The 15401-nt window shown below is 47.1% G+C and overlaps 1 protein-coding gene across 4 annotated transcripts in view; it reads left to right on the top strand.

Annotated features, from left to right (window-relative positions):
* SEC31B (SEC31 homolog B, COPII coat complex component) overlaps window positions 1-15182 on the top strand; it is a 31158-nt gene extending 15976 nt beyond the window's left edge. For 2 of the 4 annotated variants that reach the window (XM_082764735.1, XM_082764737.1), the window contains 14 exons: window positions 163-271; window positions 683-861; window positions 1520-1646; window positions 2768-2913; window positions 3545-3718; window positions 4319-4507; window positions 5346-5559; window positions 5934-6260; window positions 6926-6964; window positions 8843-8895; window positions 10136-10282; window positions 10711-10827; window positions 12161-12232; window positions 12990-15181. In XM_082764735.1, coding sequence (XP_082620861.1) covers window positions 163-271; window positions 683-861; window positions 1520-1646; window positions 2768-2913; window positions 3545-3718; window positions 4319-4507; window positions 5346-5559; window positions 5934-6260; window positions 6926-6964; window positions 8843-8895; window positions 10136-10282; window positions 10711-10827; window positions 12161-12232; window positions 12990-13169 — 2073 coding nt within the window. In that variant the 3' untranslated portion in view covers window positions 13170-15181. Of the gene's footprint in view, window positions 1-162; window positions 272-682; window positions 862-1519; window positions 1647-2767; window positions 2914-3544; window positions 3719-4318; window positions 4508-5345; window positions 5560-5933; window positions 6261-6925; window positions 6965-8842; window positions 8896-10135; window positions 10283-10710; window positions 10828-12160; window positions 12233-12989 lie in introns of all 4 variants that reach the window. The other 2 variants (XM_082764738.1, XM_082764736.1) reach the window with 2 other exon arrangements.
* Window positions 15183-15401: the final 219 nt, after the last annotated feature.

The raw sequence follows: 15401 nt of genomic DNA, 5'->3' as shown, positions 1-15401 counted from the left end.
ATTGACAGGAGGCATGAAGGATTTCCAAGTTGAAATCAGATTTATATGAGCATTCTCAACCAAATGAAGAGTAGCCCCACCACACCCTGTAAACCATTAAACTGTTTTGGGCAGAATCTGTGTGTTCAACGAATAAAGTAACCTCTTGCACTCTTTGCACAGCTTTTGATAAATACCAGTGATGATGTAGCTGCTGTTTCCTCCTCTTCAGCCTTTTTTGACAACCTCATCCCACAGAATATGAGTGCATTGGAGATTCCTGTCACAGAAGGTATAGTATATGAAGGTTTTTTCTTCTGTCTTTAGATAACGGGAGGAGGGTAAACCATAAAATTCTCTAGGGACCAGGAAGAATTTGGTCCACTCCAGCAGATGAATACCTTTAGAATACATGATGTACCCTACTGTCATGCATCATGCCTCAGCATTGTGCAAAAAAAATACTCTTCACAGATAAGACACCTGTTAAAAGTGGAGGAGAAATGTCTAGATGATGGAAGAGTTACTGTCAAATCAGTGGGTCTGTTTGTTTAACTGCAAAACCTGATTTGTGTTTCCAGATCTTCCTTTAGCTGGACTTCCATATGTTTTATTTGTCTTTTATTGTTTGCTTTTTAAAATGCTTGATCAGTGCATCTGTATGGTGCCCCTGTGGGTTGACTCTGCTTTCTCACCTCTGTAGATACAGATGGACTCATCAGCCAAGCTCTTTTGTTGGGGAACTTTGAGGGTGCAGTGGAGCTGTGCATGCGGGCAGAGCGCTTTGCTGATGCCATCATCTTAGCTATAGCTGGTGGGGAGAACCTCCTAAAGGAGACACAGAAGCGCTACTTTGCCAAGCGGAAGACAAAACTCTCCCTGGTTAGTGACTGTTTTGTTTACCCACAGAACAGGGGAAGGTGTGTGATACTATGGCAGATGTTTGTCTGAATATATGGAAATGCTTTGGCAGGAAGTAGAATGTCAGCAGAATCCATTCACCTTCTCTTGGCTAGACATTTGTTCTTACAGTTTTATGACGTTGTCTTGTTACCCACCTAGAGTGTCTGTTCTTTGTTCCTTTCTTTTCATTTAACAGTTTCTGCCTCAGCTCCCCATGCCTGTAACCTGTTGAGCATACTATACTGCCCCTTTATAGCTCAGCTAGAAGAGTCCTGGCTTATTTATAGCCTAATGAGGTTGGAAAAGGGGTAACAAGGGTTGCCAAAGCCCAGCACTGTATTCCCAATCATTAATAGTATCTGCTCTGAAACAGGGCATGCTGATCTTTAGTCTTGCCTAGTGTGACTGCTTTCATCTTCAGTGCTTTTTTGGGATTTTCTCTTTCTTTGGAGGCATTAGGCACCAATTACTGCTAACACTGGAGTGCTGAGATTGGTGGACTTTAATGTGCAGTGAGGTAGTAGAATCATACTGGGAAGTGTGTCTGAGAGTCAGCTATCCCTGCAAATGCACTTGTCTGAGCAGTCAGTATATCTTAGTCTTCAGTCACTGACAGGCCCTTTTTTTTTCCTCACAGCTGCTGTCCTCCATTGTGCAGCAGAAGTGGCAAGATATCGTTTGCACGTGTGATCTACAGAGCTGGAAGGAGGCACTGGCCATCTTGTTAACATACGCAAAGCATGAGGACTATACCCAGCTCTGTGGTATGCAGTGTTGCTATCTTTTGATAAGACATTCCCTGGGAAAGGCATTTCTGGACTGCTTACCCTAAGAAGCAGACACAGTTGAGGAAGGAAAGCACTTCTTATTACAGCTAGCTGGAAATCTCAAGTGTGGACTGTTAAATTAGTAGAATGAGTTATGTACACTTTAGTTGACAGTCATGACTTAAAATATGTGCTGGTATTTCCTGTCACCTCAGTCAATAACTTGGAAAAAAAATCAGAATGGGCAACAGACTGAGGTACTAAGTGTTATATTTATTATTTTATTCTGTGGAGACAGGGATTTCCTTGACAGTAGAAGGTCAAGTGGCTTCACTCCATCTGGAAGGGGTTTTTCTGTCCAGCAGGTTCCCTTCTCTTTTAAGCTCAGAGGTGGGTTAATGACTGATGTCTTCAGTAGTTTTCTCAAGCCTGTTAAAAGCCAAACGCACTCAGCAGTGGGTTGTTCTGATAAGGTAAAGTTAAGGGGCTGAATCTGAAGAAATGTTATCTGAATCTGAAGAAATGTTACTTAGCTGGCAGCTAGCACCTGGCTGACAGGAATGGCTAAGCTCTGTTGGAGAAGTGCCAGCACTTCATACGAGTAAGATGACGTAACTTGAAATGCAAGAAAACGGGGCATCTAGTACAGACCAAAGTGTAGGGCAGGAAAGTTGCCCTGGCAGTGGCAATAGTGAGATAACTCCAGGTCACCCTTATCTCCTAGCTTTTGCTGAACATTGATAACTACCAGATTACTTATGGTCTCTGTTACTGGACACAACTGTTGCTGGGAGATATCCACACCTTACTGGAAAAAGAGCATTGGAGATTTTGCCAATTTAATCTGTTATTTTTAAGGCTTTTTCCTTCTTTTATAGCTTAGACAAATAAGAATTGATAGATGTATAAAGAAATGACTTCTCTTTCCAAACAAACTGACTTTGGTATTCCTTAATGATGCCAATTTTTCTGTGTTAACCCAGAATTAGGTTCAGATCAAAAGTTGGCAACATCTTTTCATGCCAAGCCAGAGTAAGATTGCTAAGAGAGGAGCCTTGGTGATTATGAGCTCTTCAAATACTAAGTGTTAAATGTTGGCTGTGTTTCTTCCTTTGTAGACATGCTGGGTGCCCGCCTAGAGTCGGAGGGAGATGCGGCCCTGTCCAACGATGCCTGCCTCTGCTATATCTCGTCAGGAAATGTGGAGAGGTTGGTGGAATGCTGGGTAAAAAACCATGAGACTTCGTCACCCCTTGCCCTGCAGGTACAGGTGCTATGATGTTGGTTTGACTTCTCTCTAGGCCAGTCTGGTAACCCTAATCTGTTTGCATCATCACATCTAGCACAGAATAGCTGGCTTCCAAAAGAAGTAGCTGGCTTCTCCTAGTCATCAGCCAACAACGCATATATCATTGTACAGATACAACCATTACTTTGATTTCTAGGAGTTGGAGCAGCTTTGAATAACTGAAAAACTTCTGGTCTGTTTGTCAGCAATAGTAATTTTTTCTAGTGAATTTCTTCTGGTATGGTTTTAATCCTTTCTCTTCCAAGATGATATCTTGTAACTCCTTGAGTTACAGAAATAATTTCTTTGTAAAAAGATCACAGCTGATTGGAACTTCCTTGTGGTTTCTGATTTTCTTTTTTCCCTTACTGTAAAAGTAGCTGTGTCAGGATTTGTTTTCTGGATCCTGTTTTTCTCCATAAAGCGCACCTGAAGAAATGGTCATCAGTGGTAGTGTCTGGTGCCAAACGGAGTAACTTTTCTTGATGTTGGACCCGATTTTAGTTGAAAGGGAAGAGCCATCTGGCATTGTCTCAGTGTGAAATGCGCCAGTAAAGCAAACCAGATTCTGAACGGTACATTTCTCCCCCTCCCCCTGCCTGTTCAGGATCTCGTGGAGAAGGTGATGGTGCTGAGCAGGTCCATTGAGATGCTCCGAGGCACAGCAGGACCAGCGCCAGGCCCTGTCTTGGCAGAGCGAATCACGCAGTATGCCAGTCTCCTGGCATCACAGGGATGCTTGGCAGCTGCAATGGATTACCTGCCCAACAGCTCCAAAGAGGTGAGTGAGAAACAAGTTGTTGTGGGAAAGGTTACTAAAAGGGGAAAAATGATAATTTCCACAAGAGAACTTTGGGGTTTGACTTGCATCAGGACTTAAGGTTTCACCTTAATTATTGTAACTTGAGAGTAGAGCTTTTTTGTCTAAGACCATGGCATTTGTTGTTTTTTGTTTGTTTCTTTGTAGTGCCTTTGGGGAAAAGAAGGAAACTAAAAAACTTGTAATAGGGTCCCTGGAGAGCACTGTTCAGAAGTAGCTTTCCAGGGAAGCCATGTCTAGTTCTGATACCTAGCTGGTAGAAGGGAATGGGGAGGCCAGCTTGTAGTTCAAAGCAAATGTGTCCAGTGCTCAAATGTGAATGGAGGTTGGGGAGGGAATACCATAAAGATTGTGAGAAGGATCAGGGAGGCTTCATCTGTGAGGGAATACGTCCTAAAATTTGTCACTTACAGGTTTGTTTTTCCTGGTGGCTACTGTAGAAATGGAGCATAAGGCTGCAAAGCTAGCTGTGCTTTGGATCAGAGTCTGCTTTGAATATCACCTCAGTAGCCTCCATTTGAGGCCCTAAGGATGCTTCTCCTAACGCATAGTTTGTTTCAGCTCCTGATTGAACAGCTCCGAGACCGTCTCTTCCATGCTCAAGGAGGGAATGTGGGTGATCAGCAGCCACCCCCTTTCCCCTACGCTCGTGTCAATGTAGGTGTCATTAAACAGACATCTCCAGCAGCCAGGAGGGGTTCCACCCCTGAAGGAGCGGCCCGCAAAACAGGTCCCAAACATCCAGAGAAGGTAGGCCTTAAGTTCAAGTGCTCGTGGCTTGGGGAGAGGGAAGAAGGCTGCTGGGTTGGGGAAGGCATGTGAAGTAATGTGAGATGGTGCAGACTGCAGGTGCTGAGGATCTCATCAGTGATATTCTTCGCTGGAGCAAACACGAGCTCTTTAAAAATGCAAAAGTGGGCTGTACGGCTTCTTTTCACAAAGTCCTGACCCACATCTAGTCACTGAGGAAGACCACTACAAGCGCAGTGATCCACTGCCACTTCTAATAGTGTCTGAGATCTCACATACTGAGCAAAAAGGGGTCTGTGGTTCACTCTCCTATGCCATCTCACCCTCGGATCTCAGTAAAATTAGTGCAGTATGGCTTCGTCTCAGTTCCTGGCTCAAGAAAACTGTGTTCAAGAAGTTTTGCGTCCAGTTTCTTTTACTTCTTTATTTCTTTATTATTTTCCTCTGGTTTTGCTTCCAGGAAGTGACTATGTAGAAGTTGGTTCCTGAGGGCAAATCTTTGTGAAAGGCTGGGAATACGCTGAAGAGTGTGTTTCCCAGCCACTAGAGCAAGCTATGTGATGGGAAAGAAAGGGCCATCAAGTCTTGTGCCAGCAGAGAAGGAAGCACCCAGGCTTGTTCTCTTTGCCTTCTCCCGCCAAACACAGTGATGGTTTGAGGGAGGTCCTTTGTGCTCCAGGTAGCAATCAGGCCTTTGATCCAATCCATCCAGAGCACTGACAGAAGCAGCAGCATCTCTTGCCTGAGAAGTGACAGGGACAGAAAGTACATCTGTTTTATGTATGTGTCTTACATGACTCCTTTAGCCATTTCAAAGTCCTTCGTTTTGTAATTGCAGCCCAGCTATCAGTCACTTACCCCTTCGGCACCCCCTCAGCCTTCAGTGCCTTCCCTCTTCACACCTCAGCCAGTGCCAGCGTTGTCCATGACACCTCATCATGCTGCTGCTGCCCCCCAGGCCAGCGCTGGTCTGCAAACAGGAGTCTATTCCAGAGGGCCCCCGTACCCACAGTACAACTTGGGCATGGTTCCAGCAACAGCTTCAGGGCCAGGTAAGCACTGCCTGATAGTTGTGTCTGTTCTCCAGGTCTTCTGTAGACTTCCACAGACCAAAACCTTCAGCAGAGATGGCTGCTTTACCTCTTTCTCACAGGTCTGTTGTACTTAAAAAGAACAAGTCAGCTGTCAGAGAAGCTTCTCAGCGCTTCTGACATTTCTAGTTCTAGTAACTGTTGCTGCACTACTACTGTTGTTAAGCATATATAGGGATGGAGGAGCCACTAATAACTTTGTGGGGGATACACTTCACATGGACACACTAGGGCATGGCTTGGAGAAGGGAAGAGTTACTGGGATGAAGGAGAGCACCAGGAGTAGATTGAACACGCAACAAGTGATGCTGATGCACTCTTTTTCTCATTTGTAGCTCTGTCACAGTCTCAGCCATTCAGCCCAGCGGCAGCCAGACCTGGTGGTCCTGCTTCCTTCCCCAGCCAGCCTTCTCTGTCAGGACAGTCCATGCCCATGACATCTCCTGGTGTTCTACCACCTGGACCTGCCCTCTTCACTCCAGCCTCGCTCCCATCGTCTCAGCTTCATGCAGCTTCTCCTTTCCCTGTGGCCAGCCAGTCTCCTCTAGGTTTCTCTTCAGCACCGTTCAGCTGCCCTATGAACATGGGTTACCCTCAGGGTGGTCCTGGAGCTCCATCTACTAAGCCCCTGCCAGCAGCCAGCCTTCCTCCTCCTCCCACAGGTAAGTACTGCTTGGGTGACTTGGGTGCCTGGGCACTCCTGGAGGCAGTTTGCAGTACATAATGGACACGGGCCTTCTGAGCTCTGGTCTGTTTCCTTAAAGGCTAGATGTGGGATTCTTGGAGGCTAACCTTACAGGTTCGTTGTGCTGAGGCTTGCTGTGGTGGTGGAATACAGCAGTGATGACAGTTTCAGTCAGGCTGTTCAGCTTCTCTGTCCCCTGGGTTGTGGTTACAAGATGCTGTCTATTCAGGTTCTTAGCGCACCCTTGAGTAATCACTCACTCCAGAGGCATCTGGTCTGACTGAAAGGATGCTAGTTCCTGGGGGATTATTGGTGGAAGGCTTTCCGATCTTATCCCTGCTTATGTAACTTAAATGAAAAGTACGTTTGAAATGCTGGGGTAGCAAGGTGGTTCTTTCTTGTCTGTGGGATGCCCCTTGCCTAGCTTCAAGATAAAATTCCTGTGTGCTGTGCTCTAATTCTCCTCATCATTTCCTGTTGCCATAAAATGTTTGCCATGGAGTCTCCTCTGGTTTCCTCTCTGCAGTGTACTAAGGCTGTGCAAGTTCCTTCTGAAAAGCTATTAGGGATAGTATCCAGGGATATTACTTGCTGAGTAAAAGCTGTTGGTGATGATGACTCCCACCCTACCTTGATTTTCAGGTTTCTTCCCTTGGCTAGATCCCCACATGGATCACGCAGGTAGTACACCAAGAAGCCTCCAGAGCTGTGGGGGAGGCAATGTTGCTGCTTCCAGTGAAATGTGGGGGGTGTGTGCATGTTTAGTATGCATGCATGCATGCCTGCTCATTGCTGTTTGTTGTTTCCTTGCATGTCTGGAGAGCTGTGCAACCAGGGTTGCTGTTGCCCAGGTTTTGATGTGTACTGTTTTTAGCCTGGAAAGAGACTGTAGGATCCCTAAATCTAGCCAGACTTACTTCCTTTTTAAACTCCTGAACATGAGCTCGTCGAGAAATTCTCACTAGCATAGTGAAGAGAGATCTTTGCTTGTAGAAATCCCATGCTCTCGGTGGGCATCAAGGACAGGGTGAAGGACAGTAACGTGTTGGCTGATCTCCCGTCTGGCTAGGTTAATCCCTGACTTCATCTTGTGACAGTTGTATTTTTTCTAGGACAGGCATTGCTGGAGACTGCTGCTATGGAGTGTTCTTTTCAGGGTTGTTGAGAAATTGTCTTTCACAAGTAGTAGAGGCAAGATAGCCAGGGTTTTATCCCAGCAAAATGCAGCAGGTTCCTGTTGTCTCGTGTCTGATGATTAAGTGCCTGGCTTAAAGACTACAATTTAAATAGCTGTTTCCTGTGAGGATTCAAAGTGCCACTGGGCTGGAATAGTGCCAGGGACTGCTAGGCCACAAGCTCGGTGGGGGCCAGCAGAGTTCTAGGGCACAGAATCCCCAAGCTAGAAATAAGTGCCAACTTAATTAAACTACTGATCCAAACTCATCAGAGAGTGAGTCTTGAAATCATGGGAAAAGGGAGGGCAAAAAGAGGCTGCCAGAGTTTTAATAATAAAGGTAATTAAAGTAATGAAGCACCTTTTGCATCTTTCCCCTGTGATTTTTAAAGCTCAGTTGAGGATCAGTGGCTCATTAAGTGTGGCACTGAGCTCCAGCAATTTTGATATTGCCCCATAGAATTATGCCACTTTCTCACAGATCCTGCTCGTCTCGTGGGCCTGAGGTTATTAATACTGTCATGACAAAAGAAGCACTGAGGTTCTGTCTAGAGATCCAGGTACCCTTACAAGACAGCCATAGTCAAGGTAGTTGGAATTTGGCTGTAGCAAAATGAAGTGTGGTTGAAGGTCTTTTGATGTCATGTGGTCTAATGGATTTTTAATTACCTAGTGAGAGGTTCAGGGCTAGGTACCACTGACTCTCTGCTGAGACACCCTTCTGCTCCCAAGAACTTTGCTGGCCAAGTCTGTTCCTTTCTAGCTGAGAAGGCAGCAAATTTTAGTAAGCTTTGTTCCTGAGTATCCTTTTGGAAAGGGAAAATTTCAGCCCACCTCTGAAGTCTTCCCCTATCACAGTAACCTGCACTGCTGTGAACTTCCACAGTGAGGCACTCCTGTAAGTGTTCCTGAGAAACCCTTTCACCCATAGAGTAGCCTTTGCTGCATAACCACAGCACTAGATCCTCTGTCTGGGGAACCCCAGGCAATCCCTGATTCTACATGCAGGTCCTGACTAACATCCAGACCTGACTCTTGAGGCTGACTTCTGCAGCCTGTGCAGAATGTGGAAGGCTTCAGGTAGTTGAAGAAAAGGCTTTCTGTGTGGGATTAGGGGGGTACCAGGACAGTCTGATCAGATGTCACCTCTTGAAGCCTGTGCACATATTCAGATGCTGAGAAGGTAATTAGGAGAAAGGAAATCAAGAGCAGTTCTTGGGTCTGTGAACTGAACCTCAAATTCCTCAGCTGAAATGGTCTGAAGGTGCAGTGATGGGGGAATTAGAGACATGGGCCCTTTGCTGATGGGAGTTCCAAACCATGAATTGCAGCTGTGGCCATCTTCTCCTAGTCTGACATCTGTGTATTGTTCTGTCTCTTGACAGCTCAGGAATCTTGGACCGATCCATCTGTAAGAGGAGGCCTTCAGAAAAAAAAGGTAAGCTTTCAACTAGAATATGTGTTGGTTGCCTTTTACCCAGGGAGCTGCATGCAAAAGATGCATTCCTCTAACTGCTCCTCGTCACGCTCAGCACCTCTCATTCCATGTTGATCCTGCATGATATACAATACTAGGATTGCAGTCTAAATCATCCTGACTCTTTGCCATCCAAACTCACATACCGTTATGCAGGGTGGCTGTTTTGTACCATGATTATGTTGGTGGTGGTGCTGTATCTTCTCTCAGTACTTCCCAGGCTGACTACAGTCACCTGTTGCTAGAAATACAGATTTAAACTTATCCCCTTGCCCATGCGCCTTTTTTGATGCAGCTTGAAAGATCATGCTAAATTGGCACCTGACTGTTGGGGGCAGCATTTCCCCTAAGCACGGTGAGACCCACAGTGATTTTCCTTAGGCGCTGAGATGGCACCTTCTGAAAGAAATTGGGACAGGTGTAGCTTTGAGCTGTGTGCTGCATTTGCCTTGCTGCTCTCCACCTTGTAGTGATTGCACTGGAGGACCTGTAAGCTGAGCTATTTTGCAACAAATGCTCTCAATACCCCATTTCTATTACTGCTGCCTGCTGGCAGGTGCAATGAGAAGCTTCTTTGGCACCATTCCCACCCCCCACTCCTCTTCTTTAGCTTGGAAGAGACTTCTCGCCCTTTTTCTGGCAGCATAGCTGGGAACCTGCTTCAGGCTGTGCTCACTACAACAGGATTAGCCTCTTGTTAAAGCCATCTCCTTTTGATCTAGCCCTGTCAGAGTGAATCTATCCTGACTCTCTGGCTTAGCAGGGGCACGATGAAGTGTTTGCAAGAGGATTCTCCCCCCATGTCGTGGGATTTTCTTCAACACTTGCTCTGTTGGACACTTTACTGCTGCTAATCTCTACATTCAGGACTCGTGCCGTCGCAGAGCCAAGGCGGCTTTCTGAGGACCAGTGCTTTCAGGGGCAACGGATCTCTTTGATTGAACAATTCCAGAGGGGTTTTCGTGCTGTTGCTTTGACTGTTCATCTCGGATGCAAGAGGAAGGGCCCCATGCTCTTGAGTCAGGGGGCTTCAAAGAACGGGGATGTGTTACACATCTTGAGAACTGGGCTCTCTGCAAGTTAGAAAGGATGTTGAATTTGACTGTGGGGAGTGTAACCAACCCTTCTTCCTTGGACTTGTTTTTTTGTGTGTGATTTTTTTTTTCTTTTTTAATCTTTCTTTTTTTTTTTTTGCTGACAGCTGCCTGAGAAATTTACTCCTCCAGCTCCCATCACAGCTCCAGTAATGAGCCTTCCCACTGAGCCCCAAGGGATCCATCCTTCGCTCTCCAGGTTGCAGGAATCTGGCCAGTCACCCCCAGGAGCACCCAAGGAAGGCAGCCTGCAGGTATCCAGGGAAAGTGTGGTGTTCCCCAGCCACCAGCTCCTTGTCAAGTAGAAAAACAACTTGGCTTTTGAGATTCTTATTGCTTGGCAGCTGCAGGGCTTGTGCCTGCTCCTTTGTCCTTGTAACATATCTCTACCTGAGTGTTAGAGGAATAGTTAGAATTGCTGCCAGGGTGGAAAATGACACCTGGGTATGTCTGGGAGGGAGGGAGAGCAGACAGGCTGTCGGCCTGCTGAGAGTTGGGAATCCACAGCGGCCTGAAACTATACTGCAGTCTGAGGATGATAATATAACTCAGTGCTTCCAGGTATTCTCTGGATTTTCCAAGGGGTGACGTTCTTTCTGCTCATAGTTGCAGAAGGGGGATTTGTCTGCTCCAGCCTTACATGTTCCTGTTGTATTCATTCAGCTGCTTCTGTCTTTGGCAGTATCACCAGCTACCTGCAGAGAGAGTTGAGAGGAAAGAGTTGCCGCCTGAGCACCAGGGGCTGAAGACTACCTTTGAAGGGCTGGTGCAGCGCTGCTCTGCTATTGCCACTGATCCCGTAAGTCCTCCTTTCTCTGGCCTTTGGCTTTTTTGTCCTCACTGATGCTTGACTTCTATGTACTTCCTTCTTTGGTCAGGGTAAGAGAGGGAGAGTCGTCTCCATATAGCGAGGTTAATCTCCATCTCCCTCCTTCATTTAGGCTATAGGCTTGTTCGTCTCATGGGATCTGAGGTGCATTCTCTAGGATTTACCCAGTACTTCTCATTGCCTATTTGGATCAATGGTTCTGTCCTACTGGCTCTTTTCTGAGGAAAGCAGAAAGAATGACCCAGCTGATTTAGCTTCGTTTTTCACTGGCTTGATCTGCAGATAGTTCCTGCAGAGCTGGTATTGCCAGCCATCCTCAGAGCTTAAAGGGAAAGGCTGAGATATCCTGGCTGAGAGAGAAAGCCAGACGATCTTTGTGTCTGAGTCACTGAAATTTCTCCACCTCAGCTCCTGGAAAGCTGTTGGCACGTGTGCTGCATCGCATGAATGTATCAGGCCAGGCTGTGTTCAGAAGCAAAACAGTGTTTGACACATCATGTTATATTAGGCTGTAAGGTCTTCCCAGACCTTGGGGTTACCGTGAAGCCTTCCAGGTGACTTCTACTTAGTAGGTGTTGGGAAAAGCACTGAGCCCTGCCTGTCAAACTGTCCTGGGGTCAGACAGCTTATGTGTAACAGTAGTTTCAGCATGTTTGCTGTGTGCATTCCAGGAGTGCAGTATAGCAATTTCTGGGAGATAACCTAAAGGTTCCCTCTAGGGATGGAAAGACCTGTGGCTTGGGCTTAATGTTCTCGAGCTCTAAGCTGACATGGAAGTTGTGGGGCTGGATTTGTACAGCAATACAATGCACCTGAGCTCCTGAGCGTGCCAGGCCTGTCCCAGCATTGCCCAGAGACAGGTATTTCTATCCACAGTATAATGATAATGTACCTGTGAGTGGATTATCCAAGGTGGGACCCCAATAGGGTCAGTCCCACCAGTTCATCAGTACTCAGATCCTCTTGTTGGTGGCTGCCTGGACTAAAAAGTATATTCCCTCCTTTCTAGTAGTTGCTCTGTTGTGTAGTCTGCAAACACTGTTACAAGGGAGGAATGTCTAGGCTGGGAGATGGGAACAAATTCCTGTCTTGGGAAGAGAACGTGCATAAATACATGCACAGTGAGGTCATGGCTGGTTGTATCACAGTCTCTGGTTGTAATCTGTCTGGCAGAGGTTGTGATGCCGCTGAAATGCAAGATGCTGTGGGAAGAATAGAGGGGAGGGTTGAACAAGAGCAAACTGATACTGGAAGCAGTGGGCTTTAATCCCTGGCAGAGCTAGCAATGCCTATTTTACTTTAGAAAACTCGAAGAAAGCTGGAGGATGCATTGCAGCGGCTGGAGACCTTGTACGAGAAGCTCCGCGAGCAGGCGGTAAGTAGGTGCCACCATTCCCTGTGATTGAGTTGGTTTCCTGGTCCCACCTCTGTCCTGGGCTGTGGGCCTTGGTGTCTGCCTCAGTATTTCCAGCACATATCCTCTTAAGAAAGCTAGGGATTGCCAAACCTTATCATGTTCCTTGAATCCAGCCTGCCTTATACATTTTTTTCCCTTAACCTTGGCCCAGATATAATGTAAGGAAAAGCTGGGGAGGTATTTGCAGGATACTTTTCCCCCAGGAAGGATACTGATATATTGACAGGTTCCAGATGGGAATGGGAAGTTGTAAAGGAATGTTTTCGGGGTGGTTATTAAGTGTGAATCTAGTGTAAGCTCTAGCTTGGAAAACTGAAACAGCTGATGCCAATTGCTGGAGGGTTATCAATCAAGGGAAGAATCCTTGTAACATACATTCTTTCCCTGAGTGTCCAAATTATGCTTGGACAGAGACAGGATTCTGTGCTAGATGGACCTTTGACCTACACAAATACATCAGATATTCACTTAGTGCTGAAATGGCATTACCTAGGACCTGCATTCACTGCAACCCAGCCTGGGTATTGGTTTAATATTTGTCATGGGCTGGGAAACTGAGGGAGAGAGCAGGCTATTCCTCCTGCCAGTGCTTGGCTGTGTAGGTGTTGCGTTTCGTGAGGATTAGGTAGAGATCAGGAGGGAAGGGTATGGAGGGAGTCGGGGGCCTGTGTAACAGTGCTGGGCATTCTGATTTATTTCTACTCCCTTCCTACAGCTCTCTCCAACCATCCTTATGGGTCTCCATGAGATTGCCCACTGCATTGAAGCTAGGAACTACCAACAGGGTCTCCTGGTTCACACCCAGGTGGTCAGCAGCAGCAGTTTCAGTGAGGTGTCTGGTTTCATGCCCATCCTGAAAGTCCTCATGACCATTGCTGGCAAGCTGAACGTATAAGGTGCGGAGCAGCTGGTGCAGTGCACGCTGAGAGCTGGTGGACTCCCTCACCTGTCGATGTGCTGCAGGTTGTGGACTCTCCTTCTGACTCTGGAGAAATAAGTCTGTGCCAGCGCCTGGAACTGTGCTGAGCCAGCGTTCCTGGCCCCATCTGCTCTCCAGAAAGCCCACTGGACTGTGGGTCTCCTGGAGGCTGTTCTCTCCCTGCTATCCCCCCAAAGCTACTTCCCAACCCAGGGCTCTCAATTTCAGGTTGTCCAGGTTACGCAGAGATTCCCCCCAGAACTGCTCTGTGTAGCCGCCTCTTCCCTGCTCCCCCAGCACAAAGGGGGAATTTCCTCCTTCCCAGGCTGACACTGCTTTTCAATAAGAGACAAACAGGGCTGGCACCTCGGGCTCTATTCCCTGTTGCCTCATGACAGCATGGGACCCTGGGACCTGTGGTGTCCCTGCTCCATTGGGCTGCAGCCAGGATCTCTCCTCTGGTTCCTTCTTTAACTTCATTCTAATCTTTGACTCACTTCTTGCCCTTCTGTTCTCATACCTGCTACAACTAGGGCTAACTGCAAGCCTGCTCTGGGCTAGCTTTGGTTCCCTCTTTCACCTTCACCCAGCCCTCTCTATTCCTAGAAGGGTAATCAGGAGACCCAACTATCCCCCACACCCTCCAGTATCCCTTTTTCCCCCATAAGCTGTAGGCTTGAGCCTTTGTTTCAGACCCAGGGCTGGTTTCACCCTTCCAGCTCCTGGGACTCTCCCATTCAGGAATGGTGACAAGTTGGGCTGCTCTGTGTGCTCCTCCCCAGAGCCAGTAGCATTGTGTGTCTGGGCTAAAAGCTGCGCTGGCTGGCTGGCCTTTTTCACTTCCTTTATGCTAGCACGGTTGGCTTGTTGCCAGCTGGTGGTATCTAAAGGGATTTCCGGGCAGTCTAAGGGCTTTAGAAGCAGCAGGAGTCGTACAGGTCCCTTTAAGTATCCCCTTGAGCTACTCAGACTGACCCAAACTCAAGCAGGAGGAGAGAACTTGTTGCTCCAAGTGTGGTGTGTTCATTCTGCCTATGGCAATGTGTATGTGCAAAGGTGGTTCTCAAAGCCCCTTGGCACCATGGTGGTAGAAATGTGCTGCAGGAGGTGGCATTGTCAAGTCCCAAGGACTTGGCTGTACTGAAGCTTCTAATTACTGTGGCATTTCCTCTGGGCTAAAATAAATGAATGAAGCAAATGCATGAAGTCCTGTGGAAGAAATCTGGGAAGGTAGATGGGATTTTAGGGCACATTTGTGTCTTTCCTTCTGTTCCTCCTCCCTTGTCTTCCTCTCTCACCATCTTTCATGCTAGCTGGGCAGAGCAATTGGACCCAGCTGGGAGCGAGGCTTCTTCCCAGTGTTTGGCTGCAGCCAGCCCCTGCTTCCCTCTGCTTGCTGCTTGAGTGGTAATGCCATCATGGGTCTGTGGTTCAGTGACTTACATGGATCAGCCTGCTCTACCATGGGACTTCGGAGGGAGGGGAATCAGAGAAGGGAGGGAGAGGGTATGTCTCACCCTCTCCTTTCCAGGTCAAAGTGCCTCCTTGTTGCTGCTGTGTTATATTTCTATTGCTGCACTTTGATGCACTGAGAGATTACAGAACAGTGAAATAAAAGCTGTGTTTTGTGACGCTTCTAGCTTATTTCTTAGACTTGGGCCTAAAGGCAGTTGCCTGTCATGTCTGGGGGGACTTCTCTCAGTCTTCAGGGCCTCCTACTGAGTTCTCAGCTCAAAAAATGATGTGGGGCAAACCAGATCATGGGCTCTGTGGGTGTGGGCAGCAAACATCCTGGTTTGAGACTTCAGGTCTTACCTGCTCCACAGGGCTGCAGGGTCAGAGAACTGTTCTACAAGATACCTTCCTCAGTTGTTACTGTCCTTCTGCATCAGATACAAGAAGATCCCTGTGATGCTGGGGTTCCACTGGGGAATCCCAGTGGCATTGAGGAGTTTACACTTGGAATCAGGAGTTGGAATGATATCAGTAAGTAAAGAAAGCCCTTGATTAGATCCTCTCCTGTTAGAAACCACTGTTACGCCACTGAAGCCATGATACTTAAACAAGCAGTATGATCTGACCTTCTTTGTGGAAATTGAGTTGGCAGTTCTTGCCACCAATTAATAACTTCTGAATCTTGGCTGATTTCACCTAAGATTTTAAGAAGGTATGAAGGCTGAGGTGGGACAGTAGTGAGATAAAGAAGGA

The sequence above is a fragment of the Aythya marila genome (assembly GCF_965140915.1).
Source record: "Aythya marila genome assembly, chromosome: 7".
Lineage (NCBI taxonomy): Eukaryota > Metazoa > Chordata > Aves > Anseriformes > Anatidae > Aythya > Aythya marila.
The sequence above is the reverse complement of the archived record's forward strand: the minus strand, read 5'-3'. Positions and strand labels throughout refer to the sequence as shown.